Genomic DNA, 24304 nt, shown 5'->3' with positions numbered 1-24304 from the left:
TTTGTTCAAAATTATCGATATTAATTTAATAAGTATATTGTATAAAAATTGTTTAAAAATTATCTAAAATTACGATTAAAACAGGTGGTAACTTAATTAAGTTTAATACAAAACAAAATTATATTATATTAATTGATTAATTAATTTAAACACTAATTTTTTGTATAAATTAAAGAAATAAATTGTAAAAAAAATTAATAAAAATATCTTTAATTCTAAGATTAAAATAAAAAGTATTAAAGTAACTTAGAATTTTCTAAAATATGATGTAAAATTAAGAAAAAAATTAATAAATTTTATATACCATCCTATCTGCTCAATATCTTCTCTCATTTTTCCCTATCCTCTTCCTTTCTTCATCCTGTATCCTTGACTATAGGCTCAACCTTCTAATAATAACATATTAATTTATGAATATAACACCAAATTTTCTTATATATTGAGAAACAAATTAATTTAAGAAGTTTGTAAATTAAAATTAAAAGTAAAAATAAGTTATCTTAATAAGATAAAGTACAATAAAACTTCTACTTCGCGACCGCTAATGTTTCCGAGCAAACGTGGTCTTTATGAGGGGTGGTCACTCAGAAGGTATGTAATTTCTTAAAAACATAAAAACAACATATTAACTATTCAACAAATCAACAATTTTTACAAAAATGAAAGAAAATAAAACACGAAAAAATATTTAATAATAATAAAAAATTTTAAAGAGAAATTAAAAAAGGCAAAAAAAACAAGTTTTTGTGACTTTTACACGATCCTTAAAGGCAGAAGATGATATACAAATCAAATCTGTAAGGTCGTTGTTAAGGGATTTGAGTGAAATTCCAACATTTTTAACTTGGTAAAGTATCGGATGTTTTAGATCAATTTTTTCTCTCGTTGCTGGGAGACTCGACTTTTGGAGATTGGAAACAAAAATTCTACATTCTTTTTTTCCCCTTTTTCTTTCTTTCTTCTTTCTTCTTTTCTCTCTTCTCTACTAACTATGATGATACTTCGGCCAATTTTCTAAAGTATATCTTTCCTGAGAGTATATATATATATATATATATAACAATCGGTTTCTATAGTAACAGTCACCCAACTATTCTTCAATCACAAAAAAATAATAATAAAAAAGTAGAAATAAAACTAAAAATGTTGAAAAATTTCTAATTGCATATGACATAAGACGAATTGAAAAATATATGTATATATATAGACTTATTATATGATGCTTTATAGAAGAATATTCTAAACTTGAAAATGTTTTAAGCTCAATTTCTATGTTTTATAATTTATAGAATAATTGGTAGATGTGCCAGGGTGAAAAGAGTAGTAAGGAATATAGTGGAGGTAGCATTAGATGTTTAGTTATTTTAGTCCACAGTTGTTATATTTGTCAGTGTCAAGGGAGTGAAATTAGAGGTGGAATAAGGTGTCTAGACTTTTCGGTAACCTATATTTGACGCATGGTCCTAAAGAGTTGCTACGAAAAATTTGGTGCAGATCAGTGGAAGGGTTTAGAAGGAGTTAATAAGGGATGAAATCGGAGAAGAGTGGGGTGTCTGGATTTCACAATAGCCTGTGTTTTTGCAGATTCATAGAGCGTAACTGTGAAAAAATTGGTGCAGATTGGCGGAAGGGTTTAGGACTTAATAGGGGATGAAATTAGGGGAAGCTTAGGCTCTTCAAGTTTTTTTGGTATCCTATATTTTACCCAAAATCCTAAAAAGTCACTATGAAACATTCGGTAAAAATCGATATAATAGTTTAGGAGTTAATAGGGGTATAAAATCGGGAGAGGAGTGAGGTGTCCAGGATTTTAGCTAACCTATATTTTACGAAGGATCCTAAAGAGTAACAACGAAAAATTTGGTGCAGATCGATCGAAGGGTTTAGGTGTTAATAGGGGATGAAATCGGGGAGGTATGGTGTGTTCAGGTGTCTTGGTAGCCTATATTTTTCGCAGGATATTAGAGTCACTATGAAAAATTTGGTGCAGATCGATCGAAGAATTTAGAAGTGTATAAAGAAGACAGACAAGCAGATATTCTATTTTATACTTATAAAATAATTTTTTGCATATAATTTTGTTAAAACGAGTGATTTTTTTTGCAGTTTTGAATGAATAAATTGTTTAAAAATTATTATTTTTTTAAAATATACATTTTATCTAATTTAATGAATAAATAAGTAGTAAAAAATAATGATTAATTTCGTAAAAAACACTCAAGTTTTATTCGAAAATTTCATAATTTCATAATGAAAAAATGAATTTCATTACTATTACTGCAATAGAATTGTACAAAAGTGCAGTTTACATGTTTATTTTCCATGAAAGATAGTGTAAAAATATTACAAATTTTATTTATTATAACGAATCTGTTGAATATAATAATTTATACAATAACAAATTTAAGCGAAACCAAAAATATATTAAAGAATTGCACAGGAAATTTATATGTGAAGAGTTTTCCAGCAAAAATTCAATTTTAATAAAAATAAAAGAGAACTTTTCATATAAAACTTTTTATTATTTAAAATTGGTTATTAAAAAAGCAAAAAGGGAGGGGAAAATCTGAAAGTTTATGAATTTCACTTTAAAATTAAATGGAATTTTTGTGAAACTTATTCATTTTTCTTAATAAAATATACCTATTTTAACTGTTTTAATTAATTTATTCATTAAAAAAATTCATTATGTAAGTGCGCAATAATCGTTAATAATTGCTGAAAAAATTAAATACACATATTTTATTTGATTTTATAAATAGACAAGTAATTAATTTCGTGAAAATATGAAATATTTCACAGTTTTCTCGTGAAATAAATTGAAATTTCATTTAAAATTGTGAAATATTTAGTTAGAGCTATGCGAAAGGGCGCGCTTTAAACATGTTACTTTTAGTGAAAAATAAGGCATTTATTTCATGAAATCCATGTAACCTTTATGAAATAATGTATAAATTTCTTAAATTTACACGGATATAAGCTAAATACACGTATATATTTTTTATTTCACTATGAGAAACAGTCCACTCTACAAATGTATTTTAGTGAAAAATAATGCATGAATTTTATGAAATATACGAAAATTTTAGGAAATAACATATAAATTTCGTAAATTTACAGATATATAATATAAATACACGTATATCTTTTTTATTTCATAAAGTTTTCACGTAGATAAACAATTTTCCAACCCGCAACTGGTAAAGATGAAGGAGAAATTGGATGAGGAGAAAGTAATTTATCTCAAAGGAAAAAAAAAAACTTAAATCACTAAAAATCAGGAATATTTTATATTATTTTTATAACAAAAATACAGATATTAAAATTGAATTTTAGATGAGAAAAAATACATATTTCCTCTTATTGTGCAGGTCTGAATATGGCGAAGATGGTGATTTTCCTCTTTGACGGCAAAGAATGCTCCCAGGTCACGTGACAGGCCACAAAATCAGATTCAGTAACAACTACAATGTGATGGAAATATACTCCAAGCTTTTGTATATCCTTTTGCTGATGCAACTTATTACTCGGCTGGCATTCGCTGGACCGTGCCGATTATCCGAATTTACCTGCGAAAATGGTAAATGTATAGGATTGGGTAGATATTGTGACAGTACCGACGATTGTGGTGACGGAAGTGACGAAAACGTTGGTTGCACGCGTAAGTATATATATATATATACATACATATATATATATATTATCGATCTTTTTACCTATCAGCATTTATATTGCAACCCCCTTGTAATAATAGAAATTAATAAAGATGATACTCTGCTTGTTACTAAAGCAATATCGATCGATATCTTATTGATCAACTCATATTTTTTTTCAATAATTTGCTTTCTTTAAACAGATCTTACGCGTTGTTTATGATGTTTTACATTCTTTTTGTGTTCCTTTTCCTTATATTTTATGTATTTTTTGCTCTAATTTGTGAAGTTTTACGCAATAATGTTCTTGTTATTAATGTAATCTGCAAAGTAATTTAATCTGATATCTATGCTACCATAACAGAGAAGATTGGGAAAACTTATTTTATTGCTGCCGACTTATATCAGGACCCTTTATATAGTAACAGAAACAAATAAAGATGACACTTTCCTTATTATTAAAGCAGTATCGATCGATATAATATCGATATCTTAGTTTTAATTACCCGTTATCCTAAATGAAACTTTACATATTTTACAAGCTGTATACTTGTTATCGATGCGTTAATCTGTTAAGGAATTTAATTTTATGTCTTTGTTACTATAGTAGAAAATGTTCGGATAGGTTATTTATTTTACTACTGCGGTATCTTTGCATATTAATTATCACGTATTAGCTGCTTATCTTTTATTGTTTTCCTGGTAATTGCGTTATTTCTAAATGGTTATCTTTAACTGGGCGTATTATTACTGCAGCAGCATCAATATTGTTACATTTCTCACATAATTAAGACGTTTCCGAGTTTGTAGATGCTATGAAAAGCTTCTACAACACCCTCACTTATGATGTAACCCGTAACATCTTTACTTCATTACACCCTCATCTTATGCTGTAACAGCGTAACGTCCTTATTTTATTATACCCTATGCTGTTTACCAGCGTCACAATTTGATTTTATTGTAGTAACCTCTATTATACATTTATGAATATCACCTTTTATGCTACTTTATTAATAAACTAAACATTATTATATAAAAATACCTTCAATTATAACGCTAGTTATAGAAGCAGTAACGTTACTTACAGCTTACTAAACTATTATAATAAATTATATTATTATAGTAGTATAATGCTTTATAATATACTGTAACTGTTTCTATAAATCTGGGCGAGTTGTTTACGTGTTATTGCGCTATATATAACTACTTAGAAGGTTGTTATATGAAGCTATATAACTCTTATGAAAGCATAATACTATAGTAGTAGTTATATAAATTAAATATATACAGAATTTTTCATGAATTATTACTGATTTTTAATATACAATAATTCTCGTTTGTATATAGTACTTTTATACATTATAAAGCATTATGTTACTATATTACATTAAATATGCAACTGCAGTATTAATTTGTTATATATTATTGTTAAATATAACTAATCTATGCTCGTGATGTGACATTTTATACATTTTGTGCTCCTGTACATAATTTCTTATATATTCTGTGCTCCTGTTCATGATACTTTACACATTTTGAGCTCCAGTACATGGTTTTTCCTATAGCTTCTCTACTTTAAAAGAGTATATTTTACTCTAAATATTTCTTTCAAGAATATGAAAATATCACTACAGTAGTCAACAGAAAACATATAATATATTTATATCGACGTTATTTATCGCAACACTCGCTACTCTATCAGCATAAGATCGAGTAACATCGTTACTATAGTAACATAAATATTATATAAATATATTTGTATACATACTCGATCTCTAAACAATATCTTATTATATAGTTACAATATGTTACTATAGAAACAAAGTGCATCACTCACATACTGATACAGCATCCGAATTGAGGGAAAAAAGGATTGTGGAGTAACTGTGACGTATGGAGACAAACCCTTGACGTGTCATAGAAGTCCTGAAAATATTTTAATTAATACTGGAGTCAGTAACATCAAAAAAATAAAAAATAAATAAAAGAGAGAGAAGAGTTGTCAAATAAAACTAGGAATAAATATGCGAAGATGAGAAGAAGATAACTTGGAAGCTGGAGACAAGAAAATGTTGACATACTTGTCCAAAGATGTGACAACTTTATTTGACAGGAAGTAGAATATTACGCGCAAGCGCGTTAAAATTGTTTTGGCGTCGATCACTAGAAAAAGAATTCATTCCCCCTTTACTGAAAGATGATCCGGTAATGGAACTGTTAGCTGATAATACTTTAAAAATATAACTGATATAGTAACATACGTATACGATGTACAATATACAAGAAAATGTTACTGCAGTAGTCAATAGAAGGGGTGTAACACGTGTATATCGATGGAGTCTGTTTAAAAATAAACTGTAAAATATTCTATTGTAGTCGATACAATTTGATACAGTCGCTATTCTATCAGCGTAACTGGTAAAGTAACAAGTATATTGTTACTGCAGTCGAAATAAGAGGTGTAATGTATTATTGTTATAGTTGCTACTGTAACAGCGTAACTAGTAAAGTAACTATAAGAATATGTTGCTATAACAGTATACTATAAGTAGAAGAGGAGTAACGCATGTATATCGATTGTCTGTTAAAAAACAGGAAATTATCCTGTTGTAGTCGATAGAAGATGATACAAGTGCTACGCTATCAGCGTAACTGGTAAAGTAACAATAAAACACTGAAACTTATGTAAACCGGACTCCAAGGTACCTAATATTTTTCCAATTTGGCAGATTTTCATTTTGAAAAGGATTTTTAACACAGAAAATCGTTTAGTTGATTTTTCCCGTTTAGACAAGTTTCCGTTATATTAAGGTTCCTCTTTGGACAGTTTTATTGTACTTTACTATAGGGCATAACATATTATTGTAACAGTTTCTACTCTAACAGCATAATCGATACAGCAATAAGCTGGATTGTTTCCTTTGTTTTCATGATTATTGTTGTGCCATACTTGTCTGATATAATGTGATATTTGTTGTAATAATGTTTGTTACTATAGCAACATAGATTTTATTAAACTAATGACGATGTGAGCGTGTTTAATCATCAATATTAGTTATTACGTTGGCAATATAAATGCGTGTTGGAAGGTTACAATAATCTATATTTATTGTCATGGTTATGTGCAAATATATATCCTTGTTTAAGAGGATGAGGGAGAGATATTTGACAAAATAGCCTATCGGTGCCTTGCGTAACACGTGATTTGCTATTAAAGATCACAGATGATGTTACGAATTTAATGTTTGACTTGTTATATAACCTGTATATATGGCTCTAGGCTTTTATAAATGGGAGACTGCATAATGTCGAGTAACATACATAAAATATATATCTGTTACGCTTCGATTATAATTTGTTACTATTTTAAGAATAACGTATCATTGTTAACGTAACACAATAAATTGCAATTATGGTAAATTATCACTACAATTAATGCAAGGAAATCAAAGGAAGAGATGTTATAAGCATCGTAAATATGAGCATTAATTAGACAGCATAGTAGCAAATCAATGCTTGAATAGTAACATCAAAAAGACATGGTTGAGCAATGTCCTACGAGCATTCATTTGGCATCATATTATTAAATTAATGCTCTTCTTACTATTAATACATGACTTTTCATGTTAACGCTCATTTTGCTATATTGAAAGTATTTTGTATACTTTAACGAGTAATAATTATTGTGACATCGTCACAATTTTTTTATTGTACTATAAATTTATTTAATTTAAAATACACGCTCTCGATTTTACTGGTGTCTTGCCCCTGTACATCACACTTTTCCTGATAACGACAGAGCCATGCCGGTCATCTATTTAACTGTGTTCTGTTGAATTGAAATCACGTGACTTCCGGCTTATTCCAGAATTTCGTATATAGTTAATCGGAGTCTTTTGCCCCTAATATTTCCATATCTGCTCTCGATTTTCATTTATCTAACACCGTTCTCGAGAGACGATAATGGAAATTTATAGATGTACAAATTTTTTCAGATTGCAGCCCAATATACTTGCTTACGTATAAAACAGACACCAGGTACACTACACCTCAAGATGCTTTATTGGATCTTACTGTACAACACGGATTTTTGATGCACTTCGGGACTTTTATCCTCTCCTCAACCAACCATATATACTAGAGAGATGATGCAAGAGGGAATAAAAATCCCGAAAGTCCCAGTGAGATGCAATAAAAGTGTCACATTGTACCTGTATGTCTGGTATGTTTTATACACTTGCAAGTGTACTTAAAATATTAAATTGCAGGTGTACTACTTGACATAACTCTTAAAGTAACAAGCATTTAGAGTTACTATCGTAAGAATGATGTATCACAGTTACTGTTAAATTCCTAATAATGTTTGATACCGATCAGCGTGTAAACAACTAATGATTTGTGTACATTTCACAGCATTACTGGAACATAAGACTAGAGACAAATAAGAGGGAAAAAACAAGTTTGTCCAGTTAATTTAAAGCCAAAACAATTTTTTTAAAGATTTTCACCAGAGTTAATTGTGTTTACATTATTAAATTAAAGCACCAACACACAACAAATTATTTTAAATTTTCTTAATATTTCGTCTAATAAAATTATAAATTTATTAAAGCCATAAAACAATGCACAAACTTAGGGATAATAATTTTTAAAACTCGACTAAAATGTAATAATTTTTAATTAAAGAAAATTAACTCTAGTAAAAGGGCATTTTAATTATGATTTAAGTTAATTAAGAATTTAATTTTATGGGTTTTTCACTGTAAATTTACTTATTTACACTCAAAATACAAGCAGTTTTTAAGAGTTTGCGCTTCTCAATCACTTGATCTTTAGCATCAATTGATTGATTTCCAAGTTTGTTCAGCTTGGAAATTAATAAATTTTGGATCAAAATCAACAGATCTTCGCGAATAACTTTAGTAAAATGATATTTAAATGAAGTAAGAGTTTAATTTTATGAATTTTTCCGCTGTAAAGTTACTTATTTACACTCAAAATACGAACAGTTTTTAAGTGTTTGCGTTTCTCAGTTATTTGATCTTTAGCATCAAGTTATTCCAAGTTTCTTCAGCTTGGAAATTAATAAATTTTGAATCAAAATCAAGAGAGCTTTAGTAAAATGGTATTTAAATGAATTGAGAGTTTAATTTTATCAATTTTTTCCGCTATTAATTTACTTATTTAAGCGCAAAACAGGAGCAGATTTTAAGTGTTCGCGCTTTTCAATCGCTTGATCTTGAGATCAATTGATTAATTTTCGAGCTTCCTGGGCTAGGAAATTAATCAATTTTGGATCAAAATCAACAGATCTTTGCGATTAAAAAATAAGAAGGGAAACATTTTTAGTATATTCTCCTTCATCATAGACAAAATCTCATTATTTTGAAAGTCCTGTTCTTGATTTAAATTCTTTATCATTACTAATGACAAATCAATACGGGAAAGAACATTTGGCTCCACTTCCTCTTTTAATAGCTCCGGAAGGAAAACCAAGGCAAATTTATTAAAATTTTAATTGTTAAAGTATTCAAATAAATTTGAATAATCGAATAGGAATGAATTATCACACTAAATGAATTTCGGATCGTTAAATGATCGTTTCTAATTAAATATCTTATTAAAATAATTACAATCAAGTAAATTATATGACATGTTAAGTTTCTCTCTTTATATAACGAAATTACACATAAATATTCTTTTTTAAAGAGGGAATTTTGTAGAGATTTATAATGAATAAAACATAATATAAAACTCCGTTTTTATTCATTAAAAATATTCTATGCCTTTTTTATAAAACGTCTTTTTATCGGTTTTTAAATCTCTTTTCCTCCATTTATAATTTTTTTTATATAAACCCTGCTTCTTTTTTGAGAAACCCTCTTTTCCCTCATTTATAAAATCCTTTTTTTTATTTTTATAAACTCTTTATTCTCCTCTTATAAAACCTCATTTCCTCTTTACTATAAACCCTCCAGTCTTTCTTTTATAAATCTATTTTCTTTTTTTTATAAACTTAATTTTTTTTATAAAACCTCATTTTTTTATAAAACCCAATCTCCTCCATTAAACCCCCTTTTTTCTTCCATAAAATATATTTTCCTCATTTCTTAGAAACCCCGTTTTCTTTCTTTTATAAACCTCCTTTTTTCTCTTTATAAACCCACTTTTCTTCTTTTATAAAGCCTCATTTTTTTCTTTCTTTCTCTCTTTTCTCTTTTCCTCTTATTTTTTCCTTTAAATAAAACTTAAATTTCTTTTATTTATAAATCCTTTTTCTTCTTTTATAAAAGCTGATTTTCTTCATTTATAAACTATTTTTTCTTAATTTATAATTTTCCTTGTTTATAAATCCATTTTTCCTCTTATAAAACCCAATGACATCCACTAAACCCCTTTCTTTCATTTATAAATTCATTTTTCCTTTTATTAAACCTAATTTTCTTTACTAAACCTCCTCTCTTCGTCCCTAAAACCCCATTTTCTCCTATCACAGATTATTCTTTCCTCCTTTACAAAACCTCATTTCCTCCACCTTCAAACCATTTCCCCCTAAAATAAATCCTCATTTTAAATTTTAAAAACAAAAATATACTTTCAAACGAGTTTTAGATCCTCAAACAACCCTTTCAAATTAAATATTTTATGAAATAATTACAATCAAACACGTAAAGTTACTTTTTACACCAGAAAATTACGGGCGAAATTTTTATAAAAACGAGACTTTTATAGACATTTATATAATAAATAAAACATAAATAAAAACATTGAAAAAACAACGAAGATAATTTAGTAAATTAATGTTTATAATGGGAAGCAAACGAGGCTACTTTACGATGCTATCAAGTGGAATTTTTAAAATTAAATTTAAGGATATCAAGCGAATTTTATACGCAATAATTTTAAATTTTGCAGTTTGTTTAACCTTTATTTTGACTGATATATTGTAAGAATTACCAAAATGTGAAAGGTTATTTATTTAGGAGTAATGATAAGAGCAGGAGATATGAATCAGCTGGAAGAAACTTTTGTTACGTCATAGCAACAGTGTATTCCGGCGGATCATAAATTTTCTGGCAATTCGTGTAACCTGAATACGTCATCTGTGGTCCAACTGTGATATGTATATTCAATTATGTCGGTCCTGTATTCTATCACGTAACTTGCTAGTTTACGTCAATGCAGAGTTTAGTAGTTTAGCATCATTGATGCTGGAGAATATTCTTTATATTTTATACTCTTGATACTTATAAATTTAAGTGATAATGACGTAAAATATAACTATATCGTTTGTTGTATTTATCATTTATGAAATGAATAAATTTAAAGTTTTATGATTACGAATTAACAATGCTTAAATCATTAATTTTAATTAAGAATTAAAATTTATTTTGTCAAACTTTAGATGTAATTCTGTTTCATTTTCTTGAATTTTACTCTAAAAACCCGAGAAAATGGGCAGGATTAAAAAAATATTATTATCGATGGAATGGAGCCTATAAATTAAATGTAATGGACAATTACTTATCGTGAAATCATCACAATGCTGGGCTGAAATTTTTATATTATCATTTTTAACTTATAAAAAATCACGAAAATTCCGGTCCAAACCGGAAGTTCCTATATAGTAAATCGGCTCCTAAGCTTTCCACATACGGTCTCGATTTTAATAGTGTCTTGCCCCTGTACATCATACTTCTTCTGATAGCAATTGAGCCATGCCGGTCATCTATCTAACACCGTTATCGAGAAAATTTTGAATTGAATTCACGAGACTTGCTCTCCGAACCGTAAGTTCGTATTTATTTAATTGGGGCTTCCGGCCTCTAAGCCTTTCATATTTGGTTTCGATTTTTATCCATCTAACTTTATTCTCTAGATTAAGAAAGAATGAACGAACAATGGACAAAAGTGAGAATGTATAGATCTGAATTTTGAAATTTGCAGCTCGATAATATATTTTTGAAGAGATATAAGAATATTTTAACTGAAAAATAGGTTAATTTTTCTAAAAAATTTTTTATCTGCTCAGTACTCTCTTGTCTTCTCTTCCTCATCCCTTCAACTTCTTCCTTTCTTCATTTTAGACCAATAAGTAGTCCCTACCCATAATAATAATAATAATAATAATAATAATAATAGTAATAATAATTTTCCGTAATTTAATTGAAAATAAAGCAGAATAACGCACAGAAAAAAAAAGCAATTTTTAAATAAAAATTTCGATGGGAAATCTTTAGTTTCAAAGATTTAAAAACTTAAATTTTATTGAATTCATTGATATGTTATTTTTCCCCTCTTTTTATTCTATTTTTTTTTCTATGTTTCTTTAGGGTAAAATTATATATGTCTTTAATCCATCTATGATGTCGACTTAAGGTTTTAAGAGAGAACAAACAAAGAAAGTTTATAGCAAGTTACAGTCATGGAGAAAGCATTTCTACTTCTTTCCTTTTAGCAAACGACCTTGGCCCTCGGGTCGTTGCAGTCAAAGGAAAGAACACTTTCTGACCATTACAAGAAAACAAGTCAAGCATATATCTCTTGGGAATAGCTTATAGTTCACTCTGTCACCAGAACACTTTCAATGAAAGCCGATCTCGATATATATCTTGTTTTTCATTATTGAACTCTCTTCTCTTCGTGTAGCTGAACATCGCCATTACATTTTATTAAAAAAATAATATATATGGAATAAATAGTGAGAACATTTCTAACAATTGTACAATGCTTCGTCCTTTCCATTAGCTTGCATGTTTAATAATATTAAATAAGATTTAGAGCTGGAGGGCTAATACCTGTTTGCTACATAATTTTGTTGGAGTAATATTTTACAGAACTAAATTGTTAAAATTTTAGGTAAGTTATTACATAAATTTACGCGTGAATTACTATAATAACAACTAGGATCATTCCTAATTCTATTAGGCAAATTTTGTAGTCGTTGCATTATGATAGGGATAAGTAATTTGTAACTGTTATAGGTAATGAACGCTCTATGATAGTAACAATTTTGGAGTGGAAATTATGAGTAAACGATGAGTGATTATTCAGAAATTAAATTGTGTAAACGTAAAAAAATACCTTTGAAATTTACTATTTCAACAATCTTGGGTGATTCGTAATTTCTTCTTACGATACAGCATTAAAAGGTGCTTGTTACCTTGATAAAATGCTGGATAATTTAAGTTTAACTGAATATATAATTGTGACCATGGGTTAAGAACATGCTAACTTATTTTTTCAATGTTTGGGAAAAATTTATTATAAACTTCCAAATTTTCTCTGTATTTTAGGACAAAGCACGAGTGATTAATGATATTAGAGGTTGATAGGCCAGGCTATGGTAAGTTATGGATCACAAGCCTGGAAATTAAATTTAACAACGTTTATCAAAGAAACCGAGTTAACGTGCTTTATCCCAATTATAATTCTAAAAATTCATGAAAAAGGGCGTTAGAGAGTATTTAGAAAAGTTACATTCAATCCTAAAAATAATACTCATGTTTATCCCAAGTCTCCTGAAAATATATTTAATCATCTGTTAAGGGAATTATATGTTAATTATAGAAGTTGTTCTTTCTTTCTCTCAGTGCTACTTTTATTATTAAGTAAATAAAATAATAATTAAAATAAATGTAGAAAAAAGAGTAAAAATTGTACATTAAATTGGATAATAATATTAAATAATTGCATAAGCTAGAGAAGGAGAAAAATTTTTAATATGCAGGAAAATATTTTAGTGACATTACTAAAATCGATTAATTATATGCAAAACGATAAAAATGTATAAAAATCATCATCGCATCTTTTATCACAGAAATTGCTCACACATTAATCCAAAATAAATCTAATTTCAGGTTACTTAAATTCAAAACTTTTAAAAGTTTTCATTTTAATGGAAATCCTATTCAATCTTTCAAACCATCGTCCATTACAATTATGAAAATGTATATAAGAAAGTTTTAAAGTGCTAGAAGTTTAGAGAATTTCATAAACTTTTACATTTAAAGTATGAGAAATCCATTAGCAAATGTGAGAACTTGATTCTAATAAACAATTCTCAGACACATAAACTTACTACAAGGATAACAGCTACTCACGGTGTAATAATGCAGTGAAGCTAATCAAGCAGCAGTTAATCCTATGGTTGTAGTAATCTAACCATGTTTACGCTATACGGAATTAAATTCCTTAATATGTTAGTTGTTTGTTGGATTTCGCATGAAAGCGTTACAGATAGAAATGACAAATTTAATTAATTAATTGTTGATGATAAGTGCTTCAGTTATATAAGAGAGAATATAAACTTCATCCCCTATTTCCTGATGTGAATTCGGATAATACCTCCATTTAAAATTATTTTTTCTCTCGAGAACATTCTAAAATGCATTTTTTTTTCTTCCACTCGGTTAGCTCGTACAATAATAGGGGGAGAAAAAGTGAAAATAAAATCGCAAATCTGTACAACGTTAGTGTCCAATTTAACTGCTTCGTTATCCTCATCCTTACATCTAATCTCAGTGCAGATACTAAACCACTGAATGGTGTTGGCATTTCAACCACTAGAGATTGCCAGTAACGGGCACGTGGAGACAGGTACAAATTGCTTTGTCCTGGCTGCCTAAATTGGGTGCCGTTATCTCTTATTCTGTCAATTAGTGTGAAGTAATAATGCCGTTGCTGGAAATGTTCTTAGTTTTAATCTTTTTCTAAATTAAAAAAATCAAACAATTATCTAAAACTACGCTGATTTAAATTTTGTAAGTAAAAATTAAGTTTAATCCAACTAATGTGTATTTTTAAATGATGCTTTTTCGGAAGAAAAATCATGCGCCTGTAAAGCGTGCTTCACTGTTATAACAATTGTACTGCAGAGAAGCCGAACTTGCATTTTATATTTACATTTAAATATGGAATATTAATTTAAAAAATAAAAAAAAATATATGATTAAAATGTTAAGAAATAAATTATAAAATAAGTACATTAATTAAATTATTTAATAAGTTGATAAATCAATACTAAATACTTTAATCGAATTACTATAAATTCTGTGCCTGTATGTCAACGTATAATTTTTATATTTATCAATTTTTAAAGGAAAAAACGGGCTATTTTTCCACAAGAATAATTTTTTGAGAATACATAAAAAAGGAATTTTATAGATGAAAAGGAAACTTTTACTTTTCCAATCGGTTTTCTATATTGTCCTAAGATGAGGGTTAGCATTGAAGGATAAGAGGTGTATTATAGGGGCTCCTATCTGAACTGTTATATATTGATCGAGAAAGATATGAGGGTATGGAGTTGATCCACTGCAGACGTGTTTCAGGGCTTTACTTCCATCCAGAAGGAATTATTAACCTCATAAACTCCAAAGAGGATTTTCACTCATTAATTTAGAGCCTCCTTATTTAAGTAAAAATTACTTTGAAATATCTGACTGACAGTTATAAAGACGAAGAATTTTATTTTTAAAATTAAATAATTAAAATTTACTCCATTCTTTAAATAAATATTGATTCATTATATCCTAAGGTTATTTAATAAATTATAAAAAAAACGTTCAGTATCTAATAAAGAAAAAAGAGAAGGAAGAAATGAATAGATATCTGAAAATAGCCTAGAGACTTTTTAATTAAAATATTAAAATGAATTTTAAAATGATTTATTTCCGAAAATTCGTCTTGTATGTAAGAGAAAACACGAATTTCTCATTCATAATTATTCATGGAGAAGGAGATTGCTTTACAATCGTGCTGAGTTGTATTGAAGATATTTATGATAATTATATTGAAAATTCTTTTTATTTTTATTTTAAATATTTACTTTGATTTTGAAAGCTTTAATTTTCCTGTACTCAGCGAATTTATCTCCAGAAACAATTTTAGAATATTTTAAAGCCTCAGTGCAATTTTCATATATTTAACAAAGGACGACCTGATTCATTCTTTTCTAACAGCTCCATCGTTATAAAAATAATAATAGTCTACTTTATATTAAAATAATAATAAGGTTTAGACCCTAATAATTATTAATCTCTTATAAATTATCTTCCAAATTTTACTATAAAACTTAGGGAAAAAAATCATCATCTTGCAGAATTGTCTGATCATAAATTTAGCTAATTAAAAGGTGGAAAATATATTTGTACGATCTAATTATATGTCTATAATAAATCTGGCCTATCATTGATGTATGGGATTAAATTTTGGTAAACTGGGAATAAATATCACGTGACAGGGTTGCATTAATTAAGAACAGTATATTAGAACATCGAAATTAAATGCGTGATGCGAAATGCTTAATTAGGAATAAAGTTTTGGCTAGTTTACGTGTTATCCAATCCGCCTTTATGGGCTAGACTTGGGTAATAATTTGCACAAAAAGTAAATATATAATTGAAATTTTGCTACGAAAAGCTGTAAAAATAGGAAAAAAATTTAACTTTTTTTTAGTATTTACATAAGTGTGAAGTTAAGTTTGAAATTTTTAATCCACGAAATTCTATTGCAGATATCATAATAAAGTTAAAGAGAGGAGGAAATTACAAATTTGATTTTTGTGCTTAAAAATTCTAATGGAGTAATGTAATCTAAGTCACGAAAGAGGTGTTTATTGGAGTGAAGTATCCTCACATTTATCTTGGAGCAAATTCTGTTTTTGGTTTTAATTGCTTACATTCTTATGAATTTTCCAGATGATAAATTAGAGATGCTCATATTTGTAATATCTAATAAGTTATGTTTATGTTTACTACTTTACAATGTCTAAAATTTGATTTCTTTTTCTCTCCATACTTTATAAAAATATAAATACAATCGTTTCCTCTTCATTTCTCTTCTCAGAAAATGGAAAATGATGGTTGTTGTTGATATTATCATCTGATATATAGTCCATCTAACAAACAGAAATGTTAATTAAGCGAATAAGAATATTGAAAAAGTAGAAATTATAATGATAAATTAGCATTAAATTAGAAGAAGAGCGTAAAATTACAAGGTTGAAGAAGGGGGGGAAATCACTTTAATAAATCACAAATAATAAAAGCAAAACCACGAAATTAATTTATATATACAATTTCTCAAGAAAATTTAATTATAAATATCTTGAAGTGATACTTGAGTATTCATGAACGGTTAAATCACTTAATAACACTATCAAAACTAAGGCAAATATTATGATATGGAAGTGACACAAAAGATTACAGTTAAATGAAAAATTATTTTAATTTCGTTGAAGCAAATTTTATATATTACAGCTGTAATAATATTACTCTATATGCATTCTGACAAAACAATAAATTAGAACGAACCGGGCGAAAACATCATTTAAATTTTTAACAAGTTTTCGTATTATTAAAGCGAGATGTTGAATAGTACAGTAAATAAATTCTCTTGGAGTTATCACAGATAATATAAATTTATATTCATTCTACCTTTTAATAGAGAATTTCATCGTTTATTACATTCAACATAAATTTAAATTCGTGTAATTCCTAATAAACTTCCAATTCAAAGTGTAGTATACAGCTATATAAGGTATCATTATTTTACATTATAAATGCTGGCACGATGCAATCGAACAAGAGACTAAGCCTTATTTTTTGGGGTAGGGGTGAGTATAAAATGGTTGTAAGTGCCAATAATATTTGTTTTTAATAATCTTAAAACTCGTTCATTACGTCTGACCTTGCTCAAGATTTGCCACTCTATTTTTCTTCCCCTTCGGCTTATAACTTCTAAAATTTAGTATAATCAATATCATGCATATAGAAGTATTCCTGCTAAATTTCAAAATTTTTGGTCTACGTGGTCCTGAGATATGAAGAAAATACGACCCAACACCTTCAAAATTATTTTGATGTTTTCAGAAATCAGTTGTCGAGTATGTTCTAGATATCATAAAGCAAAAACGTTGGAAGAGATCAAAGCTGATGATTTGGTAGAGGAAGCGAAAACGTGGAAAACAAGCATTCTCTTATATTGGTATAAGGTTTGACTATACCAAGCTTTTGTCTTTGAGCTTCTCCATTGAATAATTCTGTGTTTATTCAAGTCTAAATCAACACATTTGTTTCCTGCACACAAACTATCGAGACGTTACTTTGTTAAAGTAGCACGCTCGGCTAATTCTTTGATTTATCTTCCATTGATAATCTATACTCTACTTTATCTTAAGTGGCAAAACTTTTTACGAAAGATCCCTATAAACAACAAAGGTTTTTCTTTCATTCTTTTAAAACGACACTTATTGTTGACTCGTCTCCGCATCTAATTTTCGCACCTTCACATCTCATCTTCTTTTCATCTCTATCTCCTCTCTTCATCTCATCCTCTTAACCGCCTGTCCTCATTTCCTCATCATCTCAACCTTCTCTTTTCATCTTTTCATCTCCACCTCCTTACTTTATTTCCTCATCATCTCAACCTTCTCTCTTCATCATCTCCATCTCCTCTCCTCATTTCCTCAGCTTCCATATTATATCTCCTTCTCATCTCCCTTCTTATTTCCTCACCACCTCCTCTCCTCATCTATCCTTCAATTCTTTTAAAGAAAAATCAATTTATAATTATAATTCTGTGTCAAGATATTATAAAACTTCGAATTTATAAATGATTAAACGTGTATTAAATCGATCGATAACGTCAAAACGTTATATTGATACAAGAGATGACGATCGAGCGCGAAGCGATAAACTAATATTGCGCACGTTAATCAAGATTTAAATTTTAATCAAATTAATATTAAATTTTTATTCTTTTTTTTATAAAACTTTATAACGAATTTATTAATAAATACCTCACTTTAACGACTTTCACTCTTAAAATAGTTCTACTAATTTAACGTATAATGAAAACGAGAGCCAAATTTCTCTCTCTGGCTTCAAACTAATTAAGCGTTTAAAGTTTAATTTTACCTACAGGCTTGCTCGAAAGTCAGCTAACCGCATTGTGTTCCAGATAATATGATAAGCAATTTACAGATATTAGTTTTTAAACATAAATTGCTTATCACATTGGGTGGACCAAATTCAGTTAACTACGTGTCCTATATATAAATGGTGAATTATGAGTTTTAGAGCAAGATTAGAGGAAATAAAGTAGAGGAAAAGACAGAAATTTAGTTTTTACTGCAGCTTAACTGACTTTTGGGCTACACTATATGTAACGTTTCTTACCAGATACTACTTTGATTTATGAGAATTCGGCGATAAAATATCTTATTTAATTATCTGAAAATCTAATTTTTTTATGATTTTTTTCTTTTTTTAAAAAAAGAGAATAAAATTCTCCATATCTCGACCATTGGATACTGATTTTCAGATTTATGTAACAATAAAAAACATCAGAAATTGATAAATTTCTCACGAAATTAATGACTTATGTGACAATAAAAAATAAAAGAAATTGATTGAATAATTTATGTAAATATTTTAAAAATGCATTTTTTTGCACTTTCTGCGATGTAATTTTCAAATTAGAGATCTATACATTCCCACACTATTGTCATCTGTCTGACTGTCTATCCTTCATTAATCTCGAGAGTGGAGTTAGATGAAAATCGAGGGCAGATATAGAAATGTCAGGAGTCTCCAGCCTTAAGCGTTCCATATCTGGTCTTGATTTTGCGTATACGAATGATACCTATATCTTAACTATATACGAACTTACTGCCTGGACTGGAAGTCACGTGATTTCAATTCAAAATATTCTCCAGAACTAAGTTCGATAACCAGCACGACTCAACTACTATCAGGAAAAGTATGATTTACAGGGGCAAGGCACTACTAAAATCGAGATCATATATGGAAAAGCTTACGAACTTCCGGTTTGGACCGGAAGTCACGTGAATTTTTAAAATTAAAAGACGGTTAAAAATTGCAGCTTGACATTGCATAATAAATAATTGCATTAACTAAATTAATAGCATTAACTATCTAGACATAACTATCAAAAGAAGTAATAATAGCTTAACCTTCACACCCTTCAAAAAACAATGCTCTATAAATAAGAGAATCCACTATACTTCCAATTTACCCATGTATATAAATCAAAACATTTTCAACATGGAATACATAAAAATCACTACCAGAACTAGAATAATCTCTGAAGCTAGTAAATACATGAACGATCTTAAAAAAAAGTTTATTCTAAATGGCTACCCCAATAGAATAATCAACACCTGGGAAAAAAGCTAATAGATAAGAAATACGGAAGAACTAAAACAAATGACAATATTAGATTTATGATTTAATATACTTTTGTGTTAAGCTATGTTAAGCTATTATAAGAAAATTTGAATTTATGTATGAATTTTGATATTTAGTTGACTGAAGAGGGGCATTGCCCGAAACGTGGTACCATACATGTAACCCGTATCAACTAATCAACTAAATAAAATGGAATATCGCCTAGTGTTGAAAAAATAACGCACCTTGTGTTTGTGAATTAATAAATAATTGCATTTTGCATTTTTTTCAATAGGAAAAATAATTCAATTATTTTAATAATGATCAAATATACAGCTATTAATTTATTAAACAATTTAAAATAAATAAATAATTTTTAAAATATAAAAAGAAAAAAAGTGCAAAACGAAATTTGGAGTCGCCATCTGCTATCTATTTATGCAACTAATGCAAATTTAAAATGTAAAATGAAATTAATTTTTTTTAAAAATAAAATTTTATAAATAAAATTATTAACGTAATTTAAAAAATAAATTAATTTAAAATAAAGATATACGCGGCTACGAAGCGAAATAAAAATTTGAGGTTTTTAAAATAAATAAAAATTTAAATATTTATAAAAAAAAATTAATAATATATATAAAAATACTTTTATAAAAATAAAATTTAAAATTTTTATGATTTAAAATAAAAATAAAATATTATGATGTCATAAAATACGCAAAACGTAACTTTAAGAGAAACATTTTAAAAAAATAAATTGTTTGCTTCTAACTTTTAAACTTTAAACAAATAAAGTAAAACGATTTATAAATATTTATTTAAAAATAAATTTTAAATATTTTTATATTATATTTTTACATAATTATTTACTTAAATACAATCCAACCTGTGAACAACGGCCACCGTTCGGAGATGGTCGTTATTTGGAGGTTATTCAGTAAGCCTGAAACGTTCTTGAATAAGTGGCCGTCGTTTAGAGGCGTCCGTTATTAGAGGTGCAATTGTATTGGGTTTACTTTTTAATCAAATTTAAGGCATTTTTAAAAATAATTTAAAATTGAAGTTAGCCAAAAGAAACGTGAACTTAACAACTCTAATAACGGCCACCTCTAAACGGCGGACATTTTTTTTATTCAGAGATATTTATTGAAATTCGTTTCCAAACAACGTACATTTTTATGTTTCCGTCAGTGGCCGTTGTTCGGAGGTTTGATTGTATTTTAATTATAAACTTTGAAAGTTTAACTTAGTAACAATTTATTCCCGTCTAAATAAAGAAAATGAAACATTTTTCATTAAGGATTCGACATAAAATTCCTCCAAATTACACGTAAGAAAACTAAACAACTTTTAATTTGTTTTACTTTCTATTCCTGAGTGTAATATATTTTTGTAATACAATATTTTTCTATTTTATACTCACGAATTTAATTTCTTACGAAAGTTCTATTTTTATTGAAGTCAAGATAAAAATTCTTAAGTTAATCTCGAGAGAGAGAGAGAGAGAGATAGAAATTTTGTTAAGCCAGTTCGTTTTGTGAGCAGATTTTTTTTAGAAAAATTATTCCATTTCTAAATTGTATCGGATTTATTGTAATAAATAACAAAAAACTTCTGGACAATATATAAGTTTTCAGTAGAAATTTTGATGTTTAACACTGCTAGAAACTAGTAAAGGTCATGATTCTCTTCCTCCTGTTTCTTTTTCTTCTTCTCATCTTGGTCCTTCTTTTCCTCCTCCTTTTCTTTCTTATTCTCTTCTTCTTCTTCTTCCTATTTCTTCTTCTCCTACTCCTCCATCTCCTCCTTTTCCTCCTTCTTCTTCTTCGATGTCCCCTGGTTAATAATAGTTTTGTACATTAGTTGAGAACTTCATGCGAAAGTTGTGGCAAACTGAACAGTTATTATCCGCGTTTCATCACCGAAACTCACTCTGCTTTGACATCTACGTCTTACAAATTATCCTTTGGTCATTGGAAAAGACAGTGGACGGTTGACATGTCCACTCAACTGTAAATGTTGCAGGACACAACAACCAATGGTATGGCCGGCAATTGATCTCTAGACAACCACCAATCACAGCGAGTACTTCGTCTAATTTCCCAGTGGACAGACAACATGCACAACATCCACTAAAGGACACATGTAACAGGATTACGCTCGTCCCTTCGGTGTGTCACCTTTTTGGTTATCATACACGCAATCTCTCTTGTACCTCAGCTTGAACATAATAATGTTTATGTAAACACCGAGAAAAATCCTGTGAATATTATTAATTTTACGTTATGTAATGAGCATCGAGAGTACGAGAAGATAAACTTTATTCTTTCCTATTATTTAACGCTTGCAACTTAGAAAAATTTCGAGTTTTTCAGTTCATTAATACGTTCGTCGAGGAGTAAACACTTGAGTTTTGATTTAATTGCATTTGTTAATTGTGTATATGATACGAAGGCAATTATGTAGCAAAGGAACTAAACAATTAACTAGCATCTGATACAAATGGTTATTTATAATGCCTTATGCATCTTTTAGACTTAATATCTCAATTAAACATCCGAATATTATTAATAAATATAGTTTAATTACTTGTCGATTAAGTTTAATTTGTGCTCTGTATGATGGACTATAAAATTATTTAGGCAATTATTTCAAATTTTGGATCATTAATGTGATAACGCATCGACATTTTCGACTTTAACTGCTTCTCTATAAAGCAGATATTATTTGTAATTGACAGAGATTTTGTTTTTCTAAGAAAAATAACTTTTCTTTATAAAAACAAATACATATTCTAACTATGTAATGACCTTGTGTCCTGAAAATGAGGTGAAAAATGTTAAACGACGGTTTTAGGAGGGGTGAAAAATCACGGATGAAGAGAAAGGAGGCGGAGGTGAAGTGAATAATCATGAATGAAGATGATAGGAGGTGTGAAAGGTCATGAATGAAGAGGATAGAAGGGGTAAAGGATCTTGGATAAAGGGAGAGAAGGGGAGAAGAATATGAAGGGAAAAAGAAAAGAAATATCTTGAATGAAGAGGTAATCTTTTAGCTAAGTAAGCAAACCAATGGCATAGTTCATTTCATATGCTTACTTAGCTATTTTTCACTTAGAAGCACGCATTACTACTTCATCCATGAATTTTATCCTTTAGTGATAATCGTATTGGGGAAGATAATAAGATATTGTATCACCACTTTAACAAATATGTTTGCTGATTTGCTGATGACTCACAAGGGGATAAGCGAGCGAACATTGAAAAGTTACTAAACGATGCAGTCTGTAGAAAAAAGAAACAACAGCAAATTAGTACTGAACGATAAGAAAATAAGACACTGACGATGAATGTTTACTTCTTTAATACAGTTTCTTAAAAGTAATAACATTAAAAATAATTGTTAATTAAAGATCATTTAATTACATAAGCTTTAAAATCGTTGAATTGTAATAGTTTAGATTAGATTTAATGTAAAATTAATCTATGCATGAATGCATACGCAAATGAAATTTGTATTAAACTATATGCATGAAGTGCAATAACTTTATATCATGTAGGGAGCCCTGTCATGCGGTGTGCTAATTTACAGAAGTTTAAAACAGTATTCTTAAATGCAAATATGTTACATGACAGTAATTTATAACTAAGTTAGTGAAATCGCTTCTGAGTTATGATTAAAGTTTGGGCATCTGAGCACTAAAAATTATATAATTTATATGATCTTTATATGATGCCCTAGGTCTAGTTATGATGTTGATATTTCATGTTAAATTTTATGTCTGTTCTTTATTTATTTTTATAAGTATAAACTGATATTTAATGCAATTCGGATTCACTATTTGTTGTGTTTATTTTTCTCTCCTTAATTTCTTTTGACTCATATATGACGAAGATGTAATTGTTCCGTCATCTTTTGTGTCAGCGATATACTTTATCCGCCATCTTACTGACAGGAAAACAATTTTTCTTATCAGTTCTTTCCCTGCTTCTCTTTCTTTCTCCCCTCTTATACTTTCTTCGCTTCAAAATATTTTGCCTGCTGCCAATAATGTAATTGTTCACTTCCTTCTCGTTTTTTATAAGATTCTTCGTTCCTTCAGATGTGAAATAGCTGAATGGGTGAAGAATCATGGTAAAAGAAGAAAGGTTGAAGATTCTTAGTGAAGGAAGAAAGAATGAAGAAAGTGGAGGTAAAGAATTATGGGTAAACGAAGGAGTGAAGAAAGAGTGGGTAAAGAATAATGAGTAAAAGAAAAAGGGGTAAAGATTGACGGGCGAAGGATGGCGTGAAGTATGATGGTAAAGAAAGAGGAGTAAAGAATCATGGTAAAGGAAGAAAGGGTGAAGAACTTAGATGAAGGAATAAATGGCAAAGAATATCGGATACAGGTGGAAAGAAGGAATGTAGGAGGAAGAAGGATAAAAAAAAAGGAGGGAAAAAAGAGGTAGTAAG

General features: G+C 28.6%; 1 protein-coding gene across 1 annotated transcript in view; it reads left to right on the top strand.

The window, feature by feature from the left end:
• Positions 1-24304, top strand: part of LOC136975238 (uncharacterized) — a 72209-nt gene that overhangs the window by 39397 nt on the left and 8508 nt on the right. The window contains exon 2 of the mRNA XM_067270267.1: positions 3372-3661. Within this exon, the coding sequence (XP_067126368.1) occupies positions 3418-3661 (244 nt within the window). The 5' untranslated portion in view covers positions 3372-3417. The remainder of the gene's footprint in view (positions 1-3371; positions 3662-24304) is intronic.

The sequence above is a fragment of the Centruroides vittatus genome, unplaced genomic scaffold, assembly GCF_030686945.1.
Source record: "Centruroides vittatus isolate TY-2023 unplaced genomic scaffold, ASM3068694v2 contig_367, whole genome shotgun sequence".
In the NCBI taxonomy this organism is placed as follows: domain Eukaryota; kingdom Metazoa; phylum Arthropoda; class Arachnida; order Scorpiones; family Buthidae; genus Centruroides; species Centruroides vittatus.
The sequence above is the reverse complement of the archived record's forward strand: the minus strand, read 5'-3'. Positions and strand labels throughout refer to the sequence as shown.